General features: G+C 37.7%; 1 protein-coding gene across 1 annotated transcript in view; it reads right to left on the bottom strand.

Annotated features, from left to right (window-relative positions):
- Window positions 1-23,695, bottom strand: part of KLHL20 (kelch like family member 20) — a 77,917-nt gene that overhangs the window by 23,205 nt on the left and 31,017 nt on the right. Inside the window, exons 4-7 of the mRNA XM_005656716.3 lie at window positions 21,864-22,022; window positions 21,027-21,121; window positions 18,572-18,687; window positions 5,667-5,850 (exon numbers count right to left, since the gene is read on the bottom strand). Coding sequence (XP_005656773.1) covers window positions 5,667-5,850; window positions 18,572-18,687; window positions 21,027-21,121; window positions 21,864-22,022 — 554 coding nt within the window. The remainder of the gene's footprint in view (window positions 1-5,666; window positions 5,851-18,571; window positions 18,688-21,026; window positions 21,122-21,863; window positions 22,023-23,695) is intronic.

Here is a 23,695-nt window from a genome sequence, read left to right as displayed (position 1 = left end):
GGAAGTTCCCAGGCTAGGGGTTGAATCAGAGCTGTAGCTGCTGGCCTATACCACAGCCACAGCAACACCAGATCTGAGCCATGTCTGTGACCTACACCACAGCTGACGGCAACACCAGATCCTTAACCCACTGAGTGAGGCCAAGGATCAAACCTGCATCCTCATGGATTCTTGTTGGGTTTGTTACCACTGAGCCACAATGGGAATTCCTTCTTTTCTAATTTGGATTCCTTTTATTTATTTATTTTTTCCTTCTTTGATTGCTATGGCTAGGACTTCCAAAACTATGTTGAATAACAGCGGTGAAAGTGGACATCCTTGGTGTGTCCTGATCTTAGCAGAAATGCTTTCAGTTTTTCACATTGAGAATGTTAGCTGTGGGTTTGCCATATATGGTTTTTATTATATTGAGGTAGTTCCCCTTTATGCCCACTCTCTGGAGAGTTTTTATCAGGAGTGGATGTTGAATTTTGTCAAAAGCTTTTTCTTCATCTACTGAAATGATCATATGGTTTTTTTCAGTTTGTCGATGTGGTGTATCATACTGATTGATTTGTAGATATTGAAGAACCCTTGCATCCCTGGGATAAATTCCACTTGATCATGGTGTATGATCTTTTTCATATATATTTGGATGCTGTTTGTGAATATTTTGTTGAGGATTTTTGCATTTATGTTCATTAGTGATATTGGCCTGTAATCTTTTTTTGTGGTACCTCTGTCAGGTTTTGGTATCTGGGTTATAGCGGCTTCATAGAATGAGCTTGAGAGTGTTCCTTCCTCTGCTATTTTTTGGGAAGAGTTTCATAAGAATAGGTGTTAAATCTGTGAATGTTTGAGAGAATTCACCTGTGAAACTATCAGGTCTATGGACTTTTGTTTTTTGCAAGTTTTTAAATCACATTTTCAATTTCAGTGCTTATGATTGGTCTATTCATATTTTCTATTTCTTTTTGGTTCAGTCTTGGTAGATTGTACCTTTGTAAGAATCTGTTTCTTTTAGGTTGTCCATTTTATTGGCATGTAGTTGCTCATAGTAGTCTCTCATGATCCTTTGTATTTCTGCAGTGTCAGTTGTAACTTCTCCCTTTTCATTTCTAATTTTATTGATTTGAACCCTCTCCTTTTTTTAACTTGATGAGTCTGACTAAAGGTTTATCAATTTTGTTGACTTTTCAAGGAGCCAACTTTTGGTTTGATTGATCTTCCTATTGTTTGTGTGTCATTAATTTCTGCTCTAATCTTTATGATATCTTCTACTAATTTGGGGCTTTGTCTGTTCTTCCTTTTCTAGATGTTTTAGGTGTAAGGTTAGGTTGTTTATTTGATTTTTTTCTTCTTTCTGAGATAAGATTGTATTGCTATAAACTCCCTCTCACAACTTCATGTGCTGTGTCCCATAGGTTTTAGATTGTTGTATCTTCACTGTCATTTGTCTCTAAGTATCTTCTGATTTCCTCTATGATTTCTTCAATGATCCATTGGTTGTTTAGTAGCATATTGCTTAGCTTCCAGGAGTTTGTGGTTTTTGCTGTTTTTTTTTTTTTTTCTTGTAGTTGATTTCTAGTCTCATAGCATTGTTGTCAGAGAAAATCCTTGAAATAATATCAATTTTTAAAAATTTACCAAGGCTTGATCTGTGGCTCAAGATGTGATCTATCCTGGAGAATGTTACATGTATATATGTATACCTGAGAAGAATGTATGTTCTGCTGCTTTGGGATGGAATGTTCTATATATATCAGTTAAGTCTGTCTGGTTTAGCATGTCATTTAAGCCTATGTTTCCTTGTTGATTTTCGGTCTGGATGACCTGTCCATTGATGTAAGTGGGGTGTTATTAAAGTCCCCCAATATTACTGTGTTGCTGTTGATTTCTTCTTTTATGACTGTTAACAGCTGCCTTATATACTGTGGTGCTCCAGTGTTGGGTGATTATATTTACAATTGATATATCTTCTTGGATTGGTCCTTTGATCATTACATAATGCCCTTCTTTGTCTCTTGTGACCTTCTTTATTTTAAAATCTATTTTGGGGAGTTCCCGTCGTGGCGCAGTGGATAACGAATCCGACTAGGAACCATGAGGTTGCGGGTTCGGTCCCTGCCCTTGCTCAGTGGGTTAATGATCCGGCGTTGCCATGAGCTGTGGTGTAGGTCGCAGACGCGGCTTGGATCCTGCGTTGCTGTGGCTCTGGTGTAGGCTGGTGGCTACAGCTCCAATTCAACCCCTAGCCTGGGAACCTCCATATGCCGCGGGAGCGGCCCAAGAAATAGCAAAAAAAGACCCCCCCAAAAAAAAATCTATTTTGTCTGATAGGTGTATTGCCACTCCTGCTTTTCCATTTGCATGAAAGACCTTTTTACATCCCTTAGCTTTAAGTCTGTATGTGTCCTTAGATCTCAAGTGAGTCTCTTGTAAACATACGGGTCTTGTTTTTGTATCCATTCAGTCTGTGTCTTTTAGTTGGAGCATTTATTCCATTTACACTCAATGCAATCATGGATAAATATGTACTTATTGCCAATTTCTTAATTTTTCTGGATGGTTATTTTGGGTCTTTTTTCTTCCCTTCCTCTTTTATTGTCTTCTCTTGTGATTTGCTGAATGTTATGTTTGGATTGCTTTTTCCTTTGTGTTTTTAGAGCCACACCTGTGGTATGTGGAAGTTCCCAGGCTGGGGTTGAATCAGAGATGCAACTGCTGGCCTATACCACAGCCACAGCAATGCCAGATCCAAACCATTTCTGTGACCTATACTACAGCTCAACAGCAACACCAGATCCTTAACCCACTGAACAAGGCCAGGGATGGAAACTGCATCCTCATGGATACTAGTTGGGGGTCATTAGCACTGAGCCACAAAGGGAACTCCTGATTTTTCTCTTTTTGTGTGTGCGTCCATTATAGTTTTTTGATTTCTGGTTCCCATATATTTTGATATAAGCATCTATATGTGTACAGAATTATTTCCGATTGCTGGTTTATTAATTTCAAACGTATTTTCAATGTTCTGCATTTGTCCTCTCCACTTCTCATGCTTGCTAATTTTGATACATTTATCAATGGGTTACTTCCTACTTTTATATTATCTTTGCCTTTACCAGTGAGCTTTTTCATTTGTAATATTCCTATTTCTAATTGTGGCTTTTCCTTTTCTGCTTAGAGAAGTTCCTGTAGTAGTTGTTGGAGAGCTGGTTTGGAGGTGCTGAATTCTCTTAGCTTTTGCTTGTCTGAAGAGCTTTTGATTTTTCCATCAAATCTGAATGAGAGCCTTGCTGGATAGAGTATTCTTGGTTCTAGGTTCCTCCTCTTCATCACTTTAAATATATCTTGCCACTCCCTTCTGACTCGTAGGTTTCTGCTGAAAAATCAGCTGTTAATTCTTACGGGGGTTCCCTTGTATGTGATTTGTTGCTTCTCCCTTGTGGCTTTTAATATTTTTTCTTTGTGTTTAATTTTTGTCAGTTACAATTAGTGTGTCTTGCTGTGTTCTTCCTTGGGTTTATACTGTATGGGATTCTCTCTGCTTCCTTAACTTGAGTGTTTTCTTTCCCATAACAGGGAAGTTTTTGGCTATAATCTCTTCAAATATTTTCTCTGGCTCGCTCTCTCTTCTACTTCTGGAATCCCTGATGCAAACGTTGGTGCATTTATTGTTGTCCCAGAGGTCTCTTAGGCTCTCCTCAGTTCTTTTCATTCTTTTTCTTTATTCTTTTCTGTGGCAGTGATTTCCACCCACTCTGTCTTCCACCTCACTTATTCATTCTTCTGCCTCTGTTATCCTGCTATTCCTTCTAGTGTATTTTCCATTTCAGATATTGTACTATTCATCTTAGTTTGCTTGCTCTTTAAATCCACTAGCTCTTTGTTAAATATTTCTTTTAACTTCTCAATCTGTGTCTCAATTAATTTTGAAATATCCTGAATCACCTTTACTATCACTCTGAATTCTTTTTCAGGTAGATTGCCTATCTCCTCATCATTTAGTTGTTTTTGTGTGTTTTGTCTTGTTCCTTTGTCTGAAAGTTACTTCCTGTCATCTCATAATGGCTACCTTTCTGTTTACTGTCCCCTTGAGAACGGGTATGTAGATGTAGCAGGTGTCCAGTCCTGGAGTTCTAAGGGATGGTAGTGGTTCACATGTACCTGGAGCACATGATATGAGCAGCAGTATCACACTACCTCTCCTGGAGCTGAGTGGCTGCTAGGGAGTATGTGAGGAAAGCGGCAGTACTCTAAGTTCACAGGATTGCTTTTGTAGCATGTGGGGGCAGCAGTGGTTCCTGAGACCACTCTTGCTACTAGGTAGCTCTCTGAACTATTTCCTGTAGTTGGCAACATCAGCAGTACCTCTTGTGGTCCCTTCTCTTAGCCAGGGAGGCTCTGGGGACTGCTCTCTGCAGCTGGAGGGGCAGGTGCTGCTCTGAAGTTACTCTCCTTTTTGGCCACTCTAGGTATCTCTCTCTGCAGCCCCAGTGGCAGGGACTGCTCCCTAACTGTTGCTAAATGGCTTTCTCTATAGCTGCAGGACTTTTACTTCTGGCAGTCACTATCCCAGCTTGGCTGCTGGCAGGAATGCTCTCTGTAGCTGCCACAGATCAGAATGTAGACCAATGGGCTTCTTGCAGCTCCCTTGGTGTAGAATTAGTACAGCCAGCTTTTCCTGGTAGGCCAGTTTGAGGCTCCCACAGGGAACTTGTACCAGGGGGCCTCTCGAGGCTCCTTTGGCATGGGCTGCTGCAAGGCCACTGGCAGGAGCTCTGGAACTTGTGTTATTTGCCCGGGTGGTTACTCTGCCTGCTGCCATAAGTTGGGATGCTCCCCAGCTGTTGCTAGGCAGCATCTGCTGCTGGGTGGCTCCCACAGATGAAGCAGACAGGGTCCTTCAGACTCAGAGCACCTGCAGGGACAAGGCTGTATTAGCGGATCCCGCCCCTTCCCTCCAGCACCCCCAAACAGTGGCGCCTAGTCTCTAAGCCTGAATGGGTTGCCTCAGCTTACACCCTCAAATGTCACTCCCCTATACTCTAGACTCTCCAGGCTGTTTCTGCCCTGCCAACCCCAGTTTTTCCCCACATAGCTAACCTCAGCTCTCTCTTTGCGTGTAATCTCTAAAGCCAGTTTTAGTTCCCAATACCTGCTTGCACCAGCATACGGCTGCCATAGCACTGACCACTAGTGGAGGATTGTTTCCATTTTCACTGCTCCACACCTTCTGCTTTGTTCTCCTCCAATACTCTAAAGTTCCTCCTCTGTCCAGCTGATCTCCTCACCGGTGGGGGAACTTCTCAGGGTACAGAAGCTTTTCTTTTTTCCAGCTCCCTTTTAGGGGTGCAGGTCCTGTCTTGCTTCTTTTCTCTCTTTTTTCTTCTTTCTTTTGTCTTGTTCGGTTTCATGAAGTTTTTCTTGCTCTATCATAATCCTGAGGTCTTTTTGTCAGTGTTTAGCAAATTTTCTGTGCAAAGAGTTCCACATGTAGATGCATTCTCAGTATATCTGTGGGAGTGGGTGAGCTTCATGTCCTACTGCTCTGCCATCTTCCTCCCCCTCCACAGTTGGATTCTTAATCTACTGTGCCACAGCAAGAACTCCAAGTCATATATCTAATTAATATCTCAAACAAAACAATATGAATAGAGAAATTTCAAATTGGCCTTACTTACCTTTCAACACTATTGAGATAAGAAGATCCATCATGGCCTCCTACTGCATATAACAGGTCATCAAGAACACTGACCCCAACTCCACATCTCCTTTTGCTCATTGAAGCTACCATTCGCCATTCATTGGTCTGTGGATCATATCGTTCAACACTGGAAATGGCATCTCCACTGCACCAACCACCAACTGGGGAAGTAATAGAAATGGTAAGGAGAATACCTTTCCTAAAGTATAGAATATATCACTCATTTCTACCCTTTAAATTGTGACCTCTGCCTTTCTGGGTGTGTATATATCGAGGCAGGGTCAGATTCTGAGCTACTTTAATAGCTCCCATGGTAGGTCCATGTGTGTGACTACTGTGGCCCTGGCCCATGACTTTGGTGGATTAGGGCCTAAGGATCTCTGCTGGAAGCTTTGTGAACATAGCATCTCAGGATGCCAGCATTCCCAAAGCTGATGGCAGAGCTAACAGTGTAGTTGTGAGCCCACACAGGCAACACCACAGAGCACACTCCCTGGTAAATAGCTCTGCCCAAGGAATACTTATTGGCTTCTCTCCCAGCAGGAATGCTCCATTCTTGCCTACCTCACACTGCAGCTCAGAAATGGATCTGGGGCCTTCTATTCCAACAACTATGGAACAGACCTTGCCCGAGAGCACTGAGAACCACAGAACAAAGAGGCAGACCACTCAATATCCAGCAAAGGCTCTGGTCACCACAACACTAGCCACACGCCCTATCAGGGGGATAATGACCAGTACACACTGAGGAAACAGGCAGCAGACATCCTGTTACTAAAAACAGCCCCCATACCAAAAATATTAAAACCATGCAGGCTACAAAGGAATACTCCCATATAAAAATAGCCCTCCAATACTAGAGTAGATTATTGTTTCTCCTAAGCTAATAGAGCAAGAGAAATACAAGTAAAATGAAGAAGCAGAGGAACTATTCCCAATTAAAAGATAAAGAGAATTCTCCTGAAAGGACAAACAATGAAACAAAGTTCTTCAGTCTAAAAGACTGAAGGAGTTCAAAAAGGAGATATGAAAATACTGAAGGAATTAAGAAAGGCTATTGATAAAAATGCAGATTACTGAAAAAGAAACTAGAAACTGTAAAGGAAGAAAGAAAAATTAGAAAACTCATTCACCAAGATGAAAGCTGAGCTTAAAGGCAATGAACAGAATGAATAATGTAGAACAATGCAAAAGTGATCTTAATGATAGAATAATGGAAATCACCCAATCAGAGCAGCAGACAGAAAGTCAAATGAAACAAAATGAAGGCAATATAAGAGACCTATAGGATAATATAAAGTGTGCCAATCTACACATAATAGGGATTCCAGAAGGAGAAGAAAGAGAAAAAGGGATTGAAAATGTATTTGAAGAAATTATGGGTGAAAGTTCCCCAAACCTAAAGGATTCTGATATCCAGTATAGGAAGAAGAGAGGTTCCAAAACGTGATGAACCCAAATAGACCTCAAGACATATTATAATAAAAATGGCATAAGTTAAAGGTAAAATAGAATTTAAAGGCAGTAAGAGAAAAACAAAGAGTTATTTACAAGGAATCCCCACAAGACCATCAGCTGATATCTCTACAGAAATGCTGCAGGACAGAAGGGTGTGGCAAGATATATTCAAAGCCCAGAAAGGGAAAAATATGCAACCTGGGATACTCTACCCAGCAAGATTATCATTTAGAATAGAAGGAGAGATAAAGAATTTCTCAGACAAGCAAAAACTAAAAGAATAGAGCAATAACAAACATATCCTAAAAGAAACAGTGAAAGGTCTTCTCTAGGTAGAAAAGAAGAATCTATAGGAAAGAGAAAAATCACAAATGTAAAGCACTTAAATAAGCCAGTGCACAGATTAAAAACAAAATAAAAAATTTCTTTGAAATCAATGAAAACCACAATAAATAGCAAAAGGATGAACATGAAGATGGTAAAAAAGGACATCAAAATCAAATGTGTGAGTGGAGAGTAAGAAAATAGATTTTTTTCCCCCAGAATGTGTTTGAGCCTATATGACAACCAGTTTAAAGCAAGTAGTTATAGGAAAAGGTTAACATACTTGAAAAACAGGGCAACTACAAATCAAAAACATACAAGAGATAAACAGAAACCAAAAAGAAGAGAACACAAGCATAATGCAAAAGAAGATTATGAAACCACAAAAGGAAAAATAAGAAAGGGTTAAGAAGAAATATAAAATCAGCATGAAAACAGGTTTAAAATGGCAATAAGTATATATCAATAAATACCTTCAATACTCCAATCAAAAGATATAGAATGACAGATTGGATTTATAAAAAACAAAACAAGAGCCTATAATATGCTGCCTACAAGAAACTCACTTTAGAGCAAAGCATACACATAGATTGAAAGGGAGGGGATGGAAAAAGACATTTCATATAAATGAAAATGACAAGAAGGTGGGGGTCATAATTAAAACAAAGCTTCTAAAAAAAGATAAAGGAGGTCACTATATAATGATAGAAGGATTAAGACAAGAAAAGGATATTACTCTTGTCAACATATATGCACCCAAAATAGGAGCCCCCAGATACATAAAACAAATACAAACAGACAAAGGAAGAAACTGATGGGAATACAATAATAGTAGGAGACTTTTTTTTTTTTTTTTTTTTTTGTCTTTTTGCCTTTTTTTTCTTTTTCTAGGGCCGCTCCTGCAGCATGTGGAGGTTCCCAGGCTAGGGGTCGAATTGGAGCTGTAGCCACTGGCCTACACCAGAGCCACAGCCACGCAGGATCCGAGCCACGTCTGCGACCTACACCACAGCTCACAGCAATGCCGAATCCCCAACCCACTGAGCGAGGCCAGGGATCAAACCCGCAACCTCATGGTTCCTAGTCGGATTCGTTAACCACTGTGCCATGACGGGAACTCCAGTAGGAGACTTTTAACACTCCACTGACATCAATGGATAGATCTTCACGACAGAAAATCACTAAGGCAACAGAAATCCTAAATGAGACAATAGAACAGTTAGATTTAACTGATATTTTCAGGACTTTCCAAAAAAGGAGAATATACATTCTTTTCAAGTGCACATGGAACATTCTCTAGGACTAACCACACACTAGGACACAAAACAGGCCTCAACAAATTTACCTTGAGACAAATGATAATGGCAACAAAACTCTACAAAATCTATGGGATGCAGTAAAAGCAGTTCTTATCGAAAGTTTATAGAGATACAGGCCGCCTTCAAGAAGCAAGAAAAATCTCAACCCAACCCACCATCAAATGAATTAGAAAAAGAAGAACAAACAAAACCTAAAGTCAGCAAAAGGAATGAAATAATAGAAATCAAGAGGAAATAAATAGATTGAAAAAAAAAAACAACAGAAAAAAATCAATAAAATCAAGAGCTGGTTGTTAGAATGTGTAAATAAAATTGACAAATCTCTGGCCAGTCTCACCAAGAAGAAAAGAGAGAAGAATCAAATAAAATAAGAAATGAAAGAGGAGAAATTACAACTGACACCACAGAAATACAAAGAACCATAAAAGAATATTATGAACAATATATTACATGCCAACAAATATGACAACCTACAAGAAATGGACAAATTTCTAGAAACAGCCTACCAAAACTGAATCAAGAAGAAATAAATAACTTAAACAGAACAATCACTAGAAGTGAAACAGAATCTGTAATTTAAAAACTATTACATTTAGAATGGTTAAGCAGTGAGGTCCTGCTGTACAGGACAGGTAACTATATCCAATCTCTTGGGAAAGAACATGATGGAAGATAGTATGAGAAAAAGAGTGCATATAAGTAAGACTGAGTCATTATGCTGTACAGGAAAAATTGGCAAAACATTATAAATCAACTATAGTTTAATTAAGAAAAAGTAAAAAATGAAAAACTCTTTACAAACAAAAGTCCAGGACCATATGGCTTCACAAGTTGAATTCTACCAAACACACAGATAAGAACTTATACTGATCCTTCTCAAACTCTTGCAAAAGACTGAAGAGGAAGGAATACTCCCAAAGACAATCTATGGAGCCACCATCACCCTAATACCAAACTAGGCAAAAACACTACCAAAAAAGAAAATTATAGGCCATTATTTTTTATAAATATAGATGTAAAAATTCTCAACAAAATATTATCAAGCTGAATCCAACAACACATTAAAAAAATCATATACTATGACCATACTGGATTCATCTTCAGGGTCACAAGGATGGTCCAACATATATAAATCAATGTGATACCACATCAACAAAAGAAAAGACAAAAACCACAGGATCATCTCAATAGATGCAGAAAAAGCATCTGACAAAGTCCAATATCCATTTATGATAAAAACTCTTACAAAATTGGGTAGAAAGGGAACATATCTGAATATAATAAAAGTTATTTATGACAAAACCACAGCCAGTGTAATACTCAATGGTGAAAAGCTGAAAGCCTTCCTGCTAAAATCTGGATTAAGACAAGGAGGCCCACTCTCACCACTTCTATTCAACTTAGTATTGGAAGTCCAAACCACATCAATCAGACAAAAAGAGGAAAAAAGAAATGCATTCAAACTGGTAAGGAAGAGATAAAATTGTTATTAAATGCAGATGACATAATACTACATATAGAAAACCCTAAAGACTCCACACAAAAACTACTAGAATGCATAAACAAATTCAGCAAGGTAGTAGGATACAAGATTAACATATAGAAATCTGTTGCATTTCTTTGCACTAACAGTGAAATATCAGAAAGGGAACATAAATAATTCCTTTTAAAACTGCACCAAAAAATAGTAAGAAACCTCACCAAGGAGGTGAAAGATTTATATGCTTGAGAACAACAAAACATAAATAAAGGAAACTGAAGATAATTCAAAGAAATGGGAAGCTATCCCATGATCTGGGATTGGGAAACTTAATATTTTTAAAATGGCCATATAGCCAAAGCTAGATTTAATGTGGTCCCTATCAAATTACCTGTGACATTTTCCACAGAACTAGAACAAATAATCATAAAATTTATATGGAACCATAAAAGACCCAGAATTGCCAAAGCAATCCTGAGAAAAAAGAACCAAGCAGGAGATATAACCCTCCCAGACTTCACATAAAACTACAGGAATCAAAAGGGTGTGGTACTGGCATAAAAATAGACATATGGATCAATGGAACAGAATAGAGAGCCCAGAAATAAACCCACACACCCAGGATCAATTAATCTTCACCACAGGAGGCAAGAATATACAGTGGAAAAAGGCTCTTCAGCAAGGGGTATTGGGAAAGCTGGACAGCTGCATGCAAATCAATGAAGTGAGAATATACTCTCAAAGCATACACAAAAATAAACTCAAAATGACTCAAATACTTTAATATAGGACATTATACCATAAAACTAGAAGAGAACATAGGCAAAACATTCTCTGCCACAAAATGTACCAATGTTTTTTTAGGTCAGTATTAAAAGGCAAGAGAAACAAAAACAAAAATGAACAAATGTTACCCAATCAAACTTATAAACTTTTGCATAGCAAAGGAAACCATAAACAAAACAAAAAGCTTACAGAATGGAGAAAATATTTACAAATGATGTGAATGACAAGGTCTTACTTTCTGAAATATACAAACAGCTTATACAGCTCAATTTGAAAAATAAAAACAGGAGTTCCCATCGTAGTTCAGGGGAAACAATCTGACTAGGAACCCTGGCCTTGCTTCGTGGGTTAAGGGTCTGGTGTTGCCATAGGCTGTGATGTAGGTTGCAGATTCAGCTCAGATCTGGCATTGCTGTGGCTGTGGTGGAGGCTGGCAGCTGTAGCTGTGATTGGATCCCTAGCCTGGGAACCTCTATATGCTGTGGGTGGCCCTAAAAAGCCAAAAGGAAATAAACAAACAACCACCAAAAAAACAACCCAATCAAAAAATGGGCATAAGACCTAAATGATATGTTTTCCAAAGAAGACATACAGATGACCCAAATAGACATTTCTCCAAAGAAGACACACAGATGGCCAACAGGCATCTGAAAAGATGTTCAATATCACTAACTATCAGAGAAATGCAAATCAAAACTACAATGAGGGATCACCCCACACTGGTCAGAATGGCAATCATCAAAAAGTTTACAAACAGTAAATGCTGGAGAGGGTATAGAGAAAAGGGAATCCTCCTACACTACTGGTGGCAACATAAACTAGTACAACTGCTATAGAAAACAGTTTGGAGGTTCTTCAGAAAACTAAATATAGAACTACCATATGATCCAGCAGTCTCACTCCTGGGCATATATTTGCACAAAACTATAATTCAAAAAGATACATGCACCACTATGTTCACTGTTGCACTATTTACAATAGCCAAGACATGAAAAAAATCTAAATATCTATGGACAGATGAATGGATTAAGAAGATGGGGTACATATATACAATGGAATACTACTCAGTCATAAAAAATGAAATAATGCCATTTGCTGCAACATGGATGCAACTAGAGAGATCATACTAAATGAAGTTAGAGAAAGACAATTACCATATGCTATTACTTATATATGGAATCTGAAAAAAGATACAAATGAATTTATTTATAAAACTGGAAGAGATTCACAGGCATAGAAAACAAAGTTATGGTTACCAAAAAGGCAATGGGGAGGAAGGATAAATTAGGAGCTGGGATTAACACATATACACTGCTATATGTAAAACAGATAAATAACAAGGTCCTACTATATGTATAGCCCAGGGAACTATATTCAGTATCTTGTAATAAACTATAATGGAAAAGAATCTGAAAAAGATTATATATATATATATATATATGTCATCTGCTGTACACCCAAAACACAACTGTACTTATAAATGAACTATACTCAATTAAAAAAAACTCAATGTGCTGTATACATTTTATTTTATAATATTTCATTTAAATTAGGGTTATACAACTAATACTAAATCACATTAAGTTTTGTATATATCAACTTGCTTAAATTTTAATTCTGTTCTGGGATATATGTTAGAAATCTCAATATCAGAGAAAACAACTTCCAAAATTTAGCTATAAAAGTGAGGGATATAAGTATTTGAGAAAAAATTAAATAGCCTAATCATTAAACTTCACACACAATTTTATAATGGAAACCATTAAAATCAGCTTTTTACTGGATTACATGGCTCCAAATCAAATTAATATCACTTCATAAAATGTGTTCTTTGATACTAAAGAAAAAAATAAGTTGTCAGGAAGTAAAATTTAAATCTTTGCTGTGACATGGGGAAACAAGAAAAAGAAATGGCTGTTCAGTTACACTGCCTCATGGCAATTTTATGTGTATTATCATTTCCAAGGCAGCAGATGATGGCATAACTGGGATAGAACTAGCAAGTTATTATTATAAACCAAGTATACTGTACTTAGCAAAATAAAGTGTATGCACTAGTTTTTGCCGTGGAAACTCTCAATTTGTGTTGAGTGATGTATGGAAGGAAAAATATTGCTGAAAAGCGGACATATAGTTTCATCTGTTGACTCTAAAAAGAGTTACTTCAAAGGTAGACTTGGTCAAAAACTGTTACCTTAAATTAGGCAATCTTCATAAAAATATCTAGATTAAGAATTGCTGTCTGTGAAAACTAAAAATCTCAAATACAGAATTGAGAAGCATGAGAGGACAAGCCAGAAGACATCAGCAGGAGTAAAATGCTCCCAAGTAAAAAGCTACTAAGATTACAGATTTGAACTTAGGCATCCGGGATGAGGAAAGGAAGATTCAATTTTCCAAAGTTAAGTAAGAATTGATAATATGGCATTCCAAAGATAATGAAAACAAAATACCAGTAAAAACCAAAGCAAATCAAGGATCAAGTTTTAAACAGAAACAGATGGATCAAAATCTAAAACAATGTCTGTGAACATTGGAACTCTATTCACTCAAGAATAGAGTTCAGATCGGGATAACATAAAAAGACTGAGAAAGCAGGGACAACCAATACTAGCTATAAAGAAAACGACTCAATGGCTTTTCTCTACAAATGAAAATAGAAACCTTAATAGTGACAGATGATTTAACTTTTCTTTGAGTTTTTCTGTTAATCAATATTCTACACTACCTGTGTAGGCACTTCTATAATTAGAAAAACATGAATTCCCATTGTGGCTCAGCAGTAATAGTAACAAACCTGACTGGCATCCATAAGGACTCAGATTTGATCCCTGGCCCCATTCCATGGGTTAAGGATCTGGCATTGCTGTGGCCATGGCATAGGCTGGCAGCTGCAGCTCCAATTCATCCCGTAGCCTAGGAACTTCCATATGTGGCAGATGGCAGATGCAGCCCTTAAAAAATAGAAAAAGAAAAAAATTTCATATACAAAGTGGCTTTAGTATCCATTAATGCTTTCTAAATTTCCTTTTCCATTAATCATGATGAGTCTACACTAATTTCTCACTAGTGCTCCTCAGGATCAACAGCATGCAATTAATCTTTATTGAGTGCCTGCTCTTTCAAGATTGCTACACAGTCTGGAAACTACAAAGATAAATCAGAAATGGTCCTTGCTCTAAAGTAGTTAACAACAGAGTAGAGGAATAGATACCAAATCAGCAATATAAAATTATAAGATTATTAGCAAGAGTTGAGATCATGAAAATGATCCAATTTAACTGGCAAAGTGCAATTTCATAAACCATTATTTGCTCAAAAGGGACAAATGAGATTTTAGTGAAACACTGAAAACTTGGCACCTGACAATTTATTATCATGTCACATTGAAAGAATATGGTGAGAACTAGTAAGATAGAAATGCCGGTTGTTGAATAATTCAAATGAAGTCAAGTTTAAATTTCTATTTAATAGAGTTACATTACTGTCTTAAGAGCAGTAAGCATTTCCACAGGTATACTTTGACTAGTTCCACTAGATTGGTACCCTCCACTGAATTGAGAAGGAACCCTGGGCCTGAAATGTACCTTCTTTCTTTCTTTTTTTTTTTTTTTGGTCTTTTTTTAGGGCTGCACCCGCAGCATATAGAAGTTTCCAGGCTAGGGGTCAAACTGGAGCTGTAGCTGCAGGCCTACAGCACAATCACAGCAATGTGGGATCTGAGCCATACCTATGACCTAGATCACAGCTCACCGCAACACACTAAACTAGGCCAGGGATCAAACCCGCATCCTCGTGGATATCAGCTGGGTTCGTTACTTCTGAGCCCTGATGGGAACTCTCTGAAATGTAATTTTCATATATCTATTTGGCTTAGTCTTTAGCTTTTGATCACAGGGAGGTTCTCTTCTGTTCCATTTTCCCCTGAATTCCCATTATCCTCCCCTCTTCCTTAATCTAGTTCTTAATCATTGCCAGATATCCTGAGGCTGAGACGGACAATAGTGTACCATCAGGTACACTACTGCAGGCACTATAACTAACAGCAAAATAAAATAGTTAATAGATCTTGGTAACAATGTATCTACCTCCACAAAGATGACCCTACTGCTAGAATTCCTGAAACTAACATGACATCATGAAACTAAACTACAGGTATCAAGTAATTAGATCTTACATCCTTCTAATGAAAAAATACAGACAATTGACTTTCAAAATGGGGAAAGAGAAACTCTGATGTAACTTACAGCATTCTTGTATGAATAGGTAGCTGGCACAACAAACCACTTCTATAAATAAAAGACCCAAAAAACATAATTTATCTAGTTTAACCAACAAAGCTAAACAAATGTCATAAAAGCTTCCCTGGGAACTTAACCAGATTTGGCAATGAATTTATTCACCAATTTATGGCAATTATAGATGCTATGTGGGAGTGAGGAGGCAGATGTACAGAACTATGAGCATGCAAACAAGTGTCTGGGCAAACTCACATGAATACATGAATGTGTACTGGCACATGCATACATAGGAATGAAAGTCACAGTAGTAAATAAGAATAATAGAAATAAACCTGTTAATAACAATGAACAGAAACATTAGGATACTGGGGGTATAGAAGAGTTAAGTACATGATGAATTAATAATAATAAAGTTTAATAATTGCCTGAAATCTAAAACAAGAATGAAGGAATTCTTTAAAAGAGAAGGAACTCATGGAGTTCCCGTTATGGTTCAGTGATTAACGATTCCGACTAGGAACCATGAGGTTATGGCTTCGATCCCTGGCCTCGCTCAGGGGGTTGAGGATCCAGTATTGCCCTGAGCTGTGGTGTAGGTTGCAGACGCGGCTCGGATCTAGTGTTGCTGTGGCTCTGGTGTAGGCTGGCGGCTACAGCTCTGATTAGACCCCTAGCCTGGGAACCTCCATATGCTGCCAGTGCAGCCCTAGAAAAGACAAATAAAAATAAAAAATAAAAGGGAAGGAACTCAGCCATAAAAAAGAACAAAATGATGCCATTTGCACCAACATGGATGGAACTAAACATTATCATATTAAATGAAGTAAGTCAGAGAAAGACAAATACTATATGATATACAGCACAAATGAACTTATCTACAGAAAGGAAACAAACTCATGGACATGGAAAACAGACTTGTGGGGGGAGTTCTCATCAGGATTCAGGAGTTAATGAACCCAACTAGGATCCATGAGGATGCAGGTTTGATCCCTGGCCTCGCTCAGTGGGTTAAGGATCCAGTGTTGCCGTGAGCTGTGGTGTAGGTCACAGACATGGCTCAGATCTGGTGTTTCTGTGGCTGTGGTATAGGCCAGTAGCTACAGCTCCAATTGGACCCCTAGCCTGTGAACCTCCATATGCCGTGGGTGTAGCCCTAAAAGACAAAAAAAAAAAAAAAAAGCCACACCAAAAAACAGACTTGTGGTTGCCAAGGGGGAGGGCGAGGGACTGGGAGGGACTGGGAATTTGTGGTCAATAGACTGAAACTATTGTATTTGGAGTGGATAAGCAGTGAGCTCCTGCTGTATAGCACAGGCAACTATATCCAATTACTTTTTTTTCTTTTTTGGTCTTTTGTCTTTTTAGGGCCACACCTGCAGTATATGGAGGTTCCCAGGCTAGGGTCTAATCGGAGCTGTTACTGACAGCCTACGGCCAGAGCCACAGCAACGCGGGATCTGAGCTGTGTCTGCGACCTATGCCATAGCTCATGGCAACGCCAGATCCTTAACCCACTGAGCCAGGCCAGGGATTGAACCCGCAACCTCATGGTTCCTAGTTGGATTCGTTTCCGCTACGCCACGATGGGAACTCCAAAATCCAATCACTTGTGATGGAACATGATGGAGAATAATGTGAGAAAAAGAATGTATATACATGTATAACTGGGTCACTGCTGCATAGCAGAAACTGACAATATTGTAAATCAACTACAATAAAAATTTTTAAAAAATGAAAGAAGGAAAAATTTTTAAAAAATGATGATTAGAGAAAAAGAAAACTTGGCAACAATTTTCTTTTTGAAGAAATGTTGCAACTGTCTGTGTGAAGAAACACATGGAAAAATTTACAAAGGAGAATTTAAACATAAATTATCAATTTTTCCTTCAAAAAATGTAGGGAAAAATACCTTCTCACATGCCAAGAGAAGACAAAATTGGAGGGGAAAAGATAGGCAAGTGGATAGGCTGATAGGAAAGCATACTATGCTCCAGTGATTGCAGAGAACTCCCTGACAAAAAGGAATAGAACACTTCACATGTCAAAATGGGAAAAGAGAATCTGAAGATGCCTACATTTAAGAGCCATGGAATTACTGGAACTTCGAAGTGTAAATACAAAGACTATAATAGGTTCCAGCTAGCTTCATGAATCAGGATTTGAAAAAAATTAAAGTGAAAGAACTTGCTATGGACTGATGTTTGTGTCCCTTCCAAATTCATATACTGAAATCTAATCATCAATGGTATCAGGAGGTGGGGACTTAGACGGATGTGCTTATTAGTTCATGAGGGCAGAGCCCTCTTATAAAAGAGAATTCAGACTTTGGAAAGATCCCATGTTCTTCCTCCACCTGGGAACATAGCAAGAACATGAGATGTCAGTCTGTGAAGAGAGAGGAAGGGGGCCTTCACCAGACACCAAAGTCTGCCAGCAACTTGATCTTGGACGTCTCAGCCTCCGAAACTAAGAGAAATAAGTTTCTGTTGTTTATAAGCCACCCAAGTCTATGGTTTTTTGTTACAGCAGTCTGAATGGACTAAAATAGAATTAGTGAGAAGTTTTACCAAACAGTGAGAAAGTTGTCATTCAAGTGAGTAAGGGAGCTGAATTTACATGGACAGAAGTGAACCATTTAAGATTGAAAGTTTTCATGAGATTTTAAGGGTGGACAGTAGAGCTAGGAAAGAGTGTAAACTGTTTTAAGATTTTTCTGTGTGTGTTGTGTGTGTGTGCCTTTTCTAGGGCTGCTCCTGTGGCATATGGAGGTTCCCAGGCTAGGGGTCTAATTGGAGCTGTAGCCACTGGCCTATGCCAGAGCCACAGCAACACCAGATCTGAGCCATGTCTGCGACCTACACCACAGCTCACAGCAACACCAGATCCTTAACCCACTGAGCAAGGCCAGGGATCGAACCCACAACCTCATGGTTCCTAGTCGGATTCGTTAACCACTGAGCCACAATAGGAACTCTGTGTTTAAGATTTTTTTTTTTTGACAGTTCTGTGTAATTATGAGGTGGCTCGCACACTGGAATAAAAATTAATGCGTGGTATTCATTGAAACAAAACATCCACTGTATGACATTTTTAGATTTATATAAATCTCTTTTGGAGGGTACCAGTGTTGGATCATGAGTTAAGAGTCAAGATACATCATATGTTATTATGTATTTCTCTTATGAAAGTGGATGTCACAACTGTCCAAGGGACTATTCAAATGACAATTTCTCATGTGGGAAAATATTCGGTTTAGTCACACTAAGATCCAAACCTGCGAACAGTACTTCTCCACATCTGATAGGTTTCCGTGGTCTTGTCCTCGGTCCTTGCATTAGCGGTCGTTCTTGAGGCAACAGAAGATAGTTTTTAGCCTCATCTACCAAGTCCCTGTGGAAAAAATTCTGCTTTTATTCCAGATGTTTAAATAATGCTGTTAGTCAAATCCCAATATGGTTTAGGAATATATAAGATGGTAAAAAGGAGCAAGTATTAAATCAAACCAAATCACAAATGCCAGCCAATATTAAAAAGGTCACAAACATGACAGCAACAATGCCAGTCATACTATTAGCTGTGAAATGATTGGTATTTCCATCATGACTTCATATCTCACTGCAAATTTAGTCTAAAACTCAATATGCCTGAGGCTAACAATAACTTATGAGAAACTAAAGATTATAACTTAATTACCAGCCTGCATAGTTACTGCTTTCTAACAAATTTATTAGATTTTGCAGGATACTGACAAAGTAGCACATCAGTCAAGGCATTAGAGATCTGCTAGATTGATTAAAATAATAGAACTAGGTCAAAAGATTGGATTGCTAGAAACTCTACTGTCCTTTAATATTAACTTGCTATCAGGTTGTGTATGAATAGTTTACTCTCAACAAGTCTACTAGGATGGACAGTTTTTTTTTCTATTAAGGTACTTTATGTAAAGAACCTAGTAATCATACTTGTTAGATACAATATCCTAATTCAAACTATTTATGGACTTATTTCACTTGAGTCTTTTGAGTGATTCAGTGACTAATGCAAATGCAATCTTTTAACTCTGTTTTCTCTCAACTCTGAAAGTGTTTCCTAAACTACACTATTACTTTAATTATTTCTCTAATTATTTTATGTTACAACGAGTAATTTATTACTGTTGGACCAGTCCCAGGCATGTCCCAGTTATGCGACTTTGCTAAGGCCCCTTCTGAGTTTATTCATGCTAAAAACAAAAACAAACAAAACTCTCCAAAACTCCAAGTTGATGACCAAGAATTCTTTCTAGCTTCCTCAGCTAAAAACAAAGACTATGATCTTTTAATAGGTGGTTTGTAATTAAATTGCTTAGGGGTTCCTAGAAAGAGTGCAATAGAATGAATACTTAGCAGCCAACACAAAATTAACAGTAACAACAACAACAAAGTCTTAACATATTACCTCATTTAATCTCCACCACAGCCCAATGGAATAGATACTATCACTATCCCTATTTTATAGATGAAGGAACTGCAGCAGAAAGAGGTCTAAATAACTTGACTAAGGTCACACGGCTAGTAAACAATAATTCAAAAGGGACTTACACATAAGTATCTTTACGTTCTGCATTGGAATCAGTACAATCTGATTTATATTTTATAAGAGGGGGCACCTTTGTATTGTTTCTTCAGATTTCAGGATCCACAATTCATATGGTTTTCCTTCTGCTGTTATCAATATTGGGGGGAATTAATTGCTATTTATCTTTTTTTTATGTTTAAAAGATAAACATCTAAAACCCCCTGTAAAATCTCCTGTTAAAGGGACAGGCTTCAGATTACAGAAAAATGCAAGTGAATATATATATTCTATCTCTGTCCTAGGGATTTCCAATTCTAGAACAAGTTTGTTTAGTCACTAAGGAAGATCCCAAGATTGATATAGTTTAAGGAGAATTCTGAGTACTGACTCACTCTTTCATTTTAATACATGGAACATGCTGGGGAAAAAATGATTAGTTAGTTTATTAATTCTATATATATTATAAAGATAGCCCAATAAAATAGGTGTCCTATTTGTCCATTTGTCTTGTAAAAGCATTCAGAATTTCTTTTGATCAAAAAAACATAATGGAGTTCCCCTTGTGGCTAAGCAGAAACAAACCCAACTAGTATCCATGAGGATGCAGGTTCAATCCCTAGTCCCCCTCAGTTGGTTAAGGATCTGGCAATGCCGTGAGCTATAATGTAGGTCGCAGACCCAGATCAGATCCGGTGTTGCTGTGGCTATGGCATAGACTGGCAGCTGTAGCTCCCATTTGACCCCTAGTCTGAAAACTTCCATATGCTACAGGTGTAGCCCTAAAAATAAAATAAAGTAAAATAAAGTAAAATAAAATAAAATAAAATAAAATAAAAACAAAAACATTATGAGGAGTTCTCTTGTGGCTCAGCAGGTTAAGGATCTGGAGTTGTTTCTACTGTGGCTTGCATTAAAATCTTAGAAGTCCACCTCTTTGTTGCCATGTCTATACCAATAAACACTACACATAAAAAACTAATGGAATGGAATACTAGCAGTTCAGTCCTCCTCTTCTTCCATCTCTTCTTGACCCTTACCCAGAAGAAAAACCTGTTAAACACTGCCCTGACTTCATCACTGAAAAATACAGTATTTACAAAACAGTACAAATAAGGAAATTAGGAGAAAACAGGAATGTTTAGTTAATTTTTACCATCCAGGGTCATTTATACCTGCATTCTTCATCACTTTTGATGAGGGGATCAGAGCCTACAGTGCCCACCAGGAATTTGGGACTAAGCAATGGCAAACGAACATGCTGCAGCACCTATGAGATAATAAACAGTATTAAAGGCACAGACTTCCATCTGCAAGATATTTAAGAGAATACATAACTCATGCTCACATATTGTGTTTCCAATTGTTCTGAATCTAAATGAATTAATCAATTGATCTAACAAATAAATAAGGAAGACAGAAGAAAGGCATAAATACTAAATTTATTCTAACTACCAATTCAGTAATTAGAATAATCAGAAAATTGAAAGCACACCAGTATCACTTTAGAATGCTAGTACATGCTTTCAACAGTATGTTATAAGCTCTTCTATAATTAGCGTATATGACTGGACTCTAAATTCAAAAAAATATCCTATTAAATTGCTAAGGGCTATGGTCAGAATAAGAATATTAACCATTTCATTTAGTGAGACTTAATGACCCATTCATTACTTTAATCTTCATATAGTGGTGGGATTTCTAAGCCATAGGGGAGGGAAGCATGATGATTGCCATCCTTGTTTTCTTTTGCTCATTTTTTGTGCCATTTAGGTTCTGATTTGTGCTACAGCACAAACCTAGAGTTGATACAAAATAAAGAGGAAGGAAGCAAAGGAGCAAAAAGTTCATAATGATAAACACAAAATGCTTAACACTTATCTCCATTATTGGGAAAGAGATGGTCTTTCTTACAGTCTAACAAAAAGGATAATGGTTTATTTTTTGCAAGTCAGCTACATATTGTTTCATCCAGTACAAAGCAGTCACTTCAAGAAGCATTTCTATCATACCTGGGGTAACTGAGGACGTCTTTCTTGAATACTGTATTTGACCCAGGCCATCACTGCATTGAACACCTGTTCTTCACTGCGAACATTAAGTTCATCACTAGATATTATATCAATGAGTTGATTGGCTGGAAGCAACATGAATTCTTCACTTTCCATCACCTGTTTGAAGTTAGGTCAGAATAAAAGAAAAAGAAAAAAAAAACAACAACGCTAGGATCAGATTTATTTCAATATTTTTCTTTACAGTTGTAGGGCGAACCTCTATTTTACAATGGAGCTGAAGTTCAAAATAGTACCAAAGGACAAGAAAAGTTTAAAAAGAAAACAGAGTACATAAGATTTTTAGGACAATGAAACTACACTGTTAATACTACAATGGTGAGTGCATGTTATCATACATTTGTCAAAATTCATAGAATGTACAACACCAAGAGTGAATCCTAATGTAAATTATGGACTTTGGGTGATCATAACATGCCAACGTAGGCTCATTTGTCATAACAAATATACTTCTCTGGTGCAGGATGCTGATATTGGGAGTGGTTATGTTGTGTATGGAGACAGGGCATATGGAAACTTCTATCTGCTTGATTTTGCTCTCAACCTAAAATTGCTCTAAAAAATAAAGTGTATTAGTTTTTTTTGGGGGGGGCTCAAAGGACAATACAGAAAGTACAATTAAAATTCAGGAAAAACAATTTGTGATCAAGCAATTTAAGAAAAATGATACTTTTCCCCAAAAGTGAAGTATCAAAAATTTATATTCAAAATAAACTAAACTATACCAAATTATAATTCTAGAAATACAAGAGTCATGGAGTTCCTGTTGTGGCTCAGCAGAAACAAATCTGACTAGGAACCATGAGGTTGCAGGTTCGATCCCTGGCCTTGCTTAGTGGGTCAAGGATCTGGCGTAGCCATGAGCTGTGGTGTAGGCCAGCGGCTATTAAGTCTAGCTCCGATTAGACCCCTAGCCTGGGAACTTCCATATGCAGTGGGTGTGGCCCTAAAAAGAAAAAAAAAAAGAAAAAGAAATATAAGAGGCATATAAAAAAATCAGGAAAAGCTTTCAGAGGAAGATGAGCTGCCCAAAGAGCAATATCTAGGGGGAAGAACACCAAGGAGCCAGTTTGAAAAAAGAATGAGGGTGTCAGCAATTCTACAAGTAAGAATGAATACAATGAATTCCCATGAAAACTTTTGAAGACCAAGCAACTCTGGTATATTCATATGTGTATGAAACTTCAAACACACCAGTAATTTATCTTTATCCAAGGCTTAGACCATTGTTAGAATGCAGATGAAATGGGAGTTCCCTGGTGGTCTAGTGGTTAGGATTTGGCTCTTTCACATTGCAGCCTGGGTTCAATCCCTAGTCTGGGAACTGAGATCCCACATCAAGCTGTTGCACACATGGGACAAAAAAAAGTACAGATGAAATGGCAACAAGGATATTACCTCGTTGTACAATCCAGCCACATATCCCCAAATCATGTGAATCTTGTCATCAGTACATAGAGGAAAAGAACAGGGTGCAATGCAGAGGAAGGTAACAGTCACTGCTACACTCCATGAGGTTTGCTCTTTCATTTAGACAGAACAGCGTGCTATACGTGATGTCTACAAGTGTAGTGAGGATATGGTTTAAGAGCTCAAATTCCCACCATGCAACCTCTGATGCAAATGATATATTCTCTCAGGACAGGGTTATTTTCATGCTCATCAAAAAGTCAAAATGTTTGGCAGGATATGAGATAAGCCAAACAATTTGAATATTTGTTTGAGAATTCTTCCCCAAGCTACATTAGAAAAAAATTGCAAATCTCAAAACA

Source organism: Sus scrofa, chromosome 9 (assembly GCF_000003025.6).
Source record: "Sus scrofa isolate TJ Tabasco breed Duroc chromosome 9, Sscrofa11.1, whole genome shotgun sequence".
NCBI classification, from domain to species: Eukaryota; Metazoa; Chordata; class Mammalia; order Artiodactyla; family Suidae; genus Sus; species Sus scrofa.
This window is presented reverse-complemented; position numbering and strand designations above follow the sequence as displayed.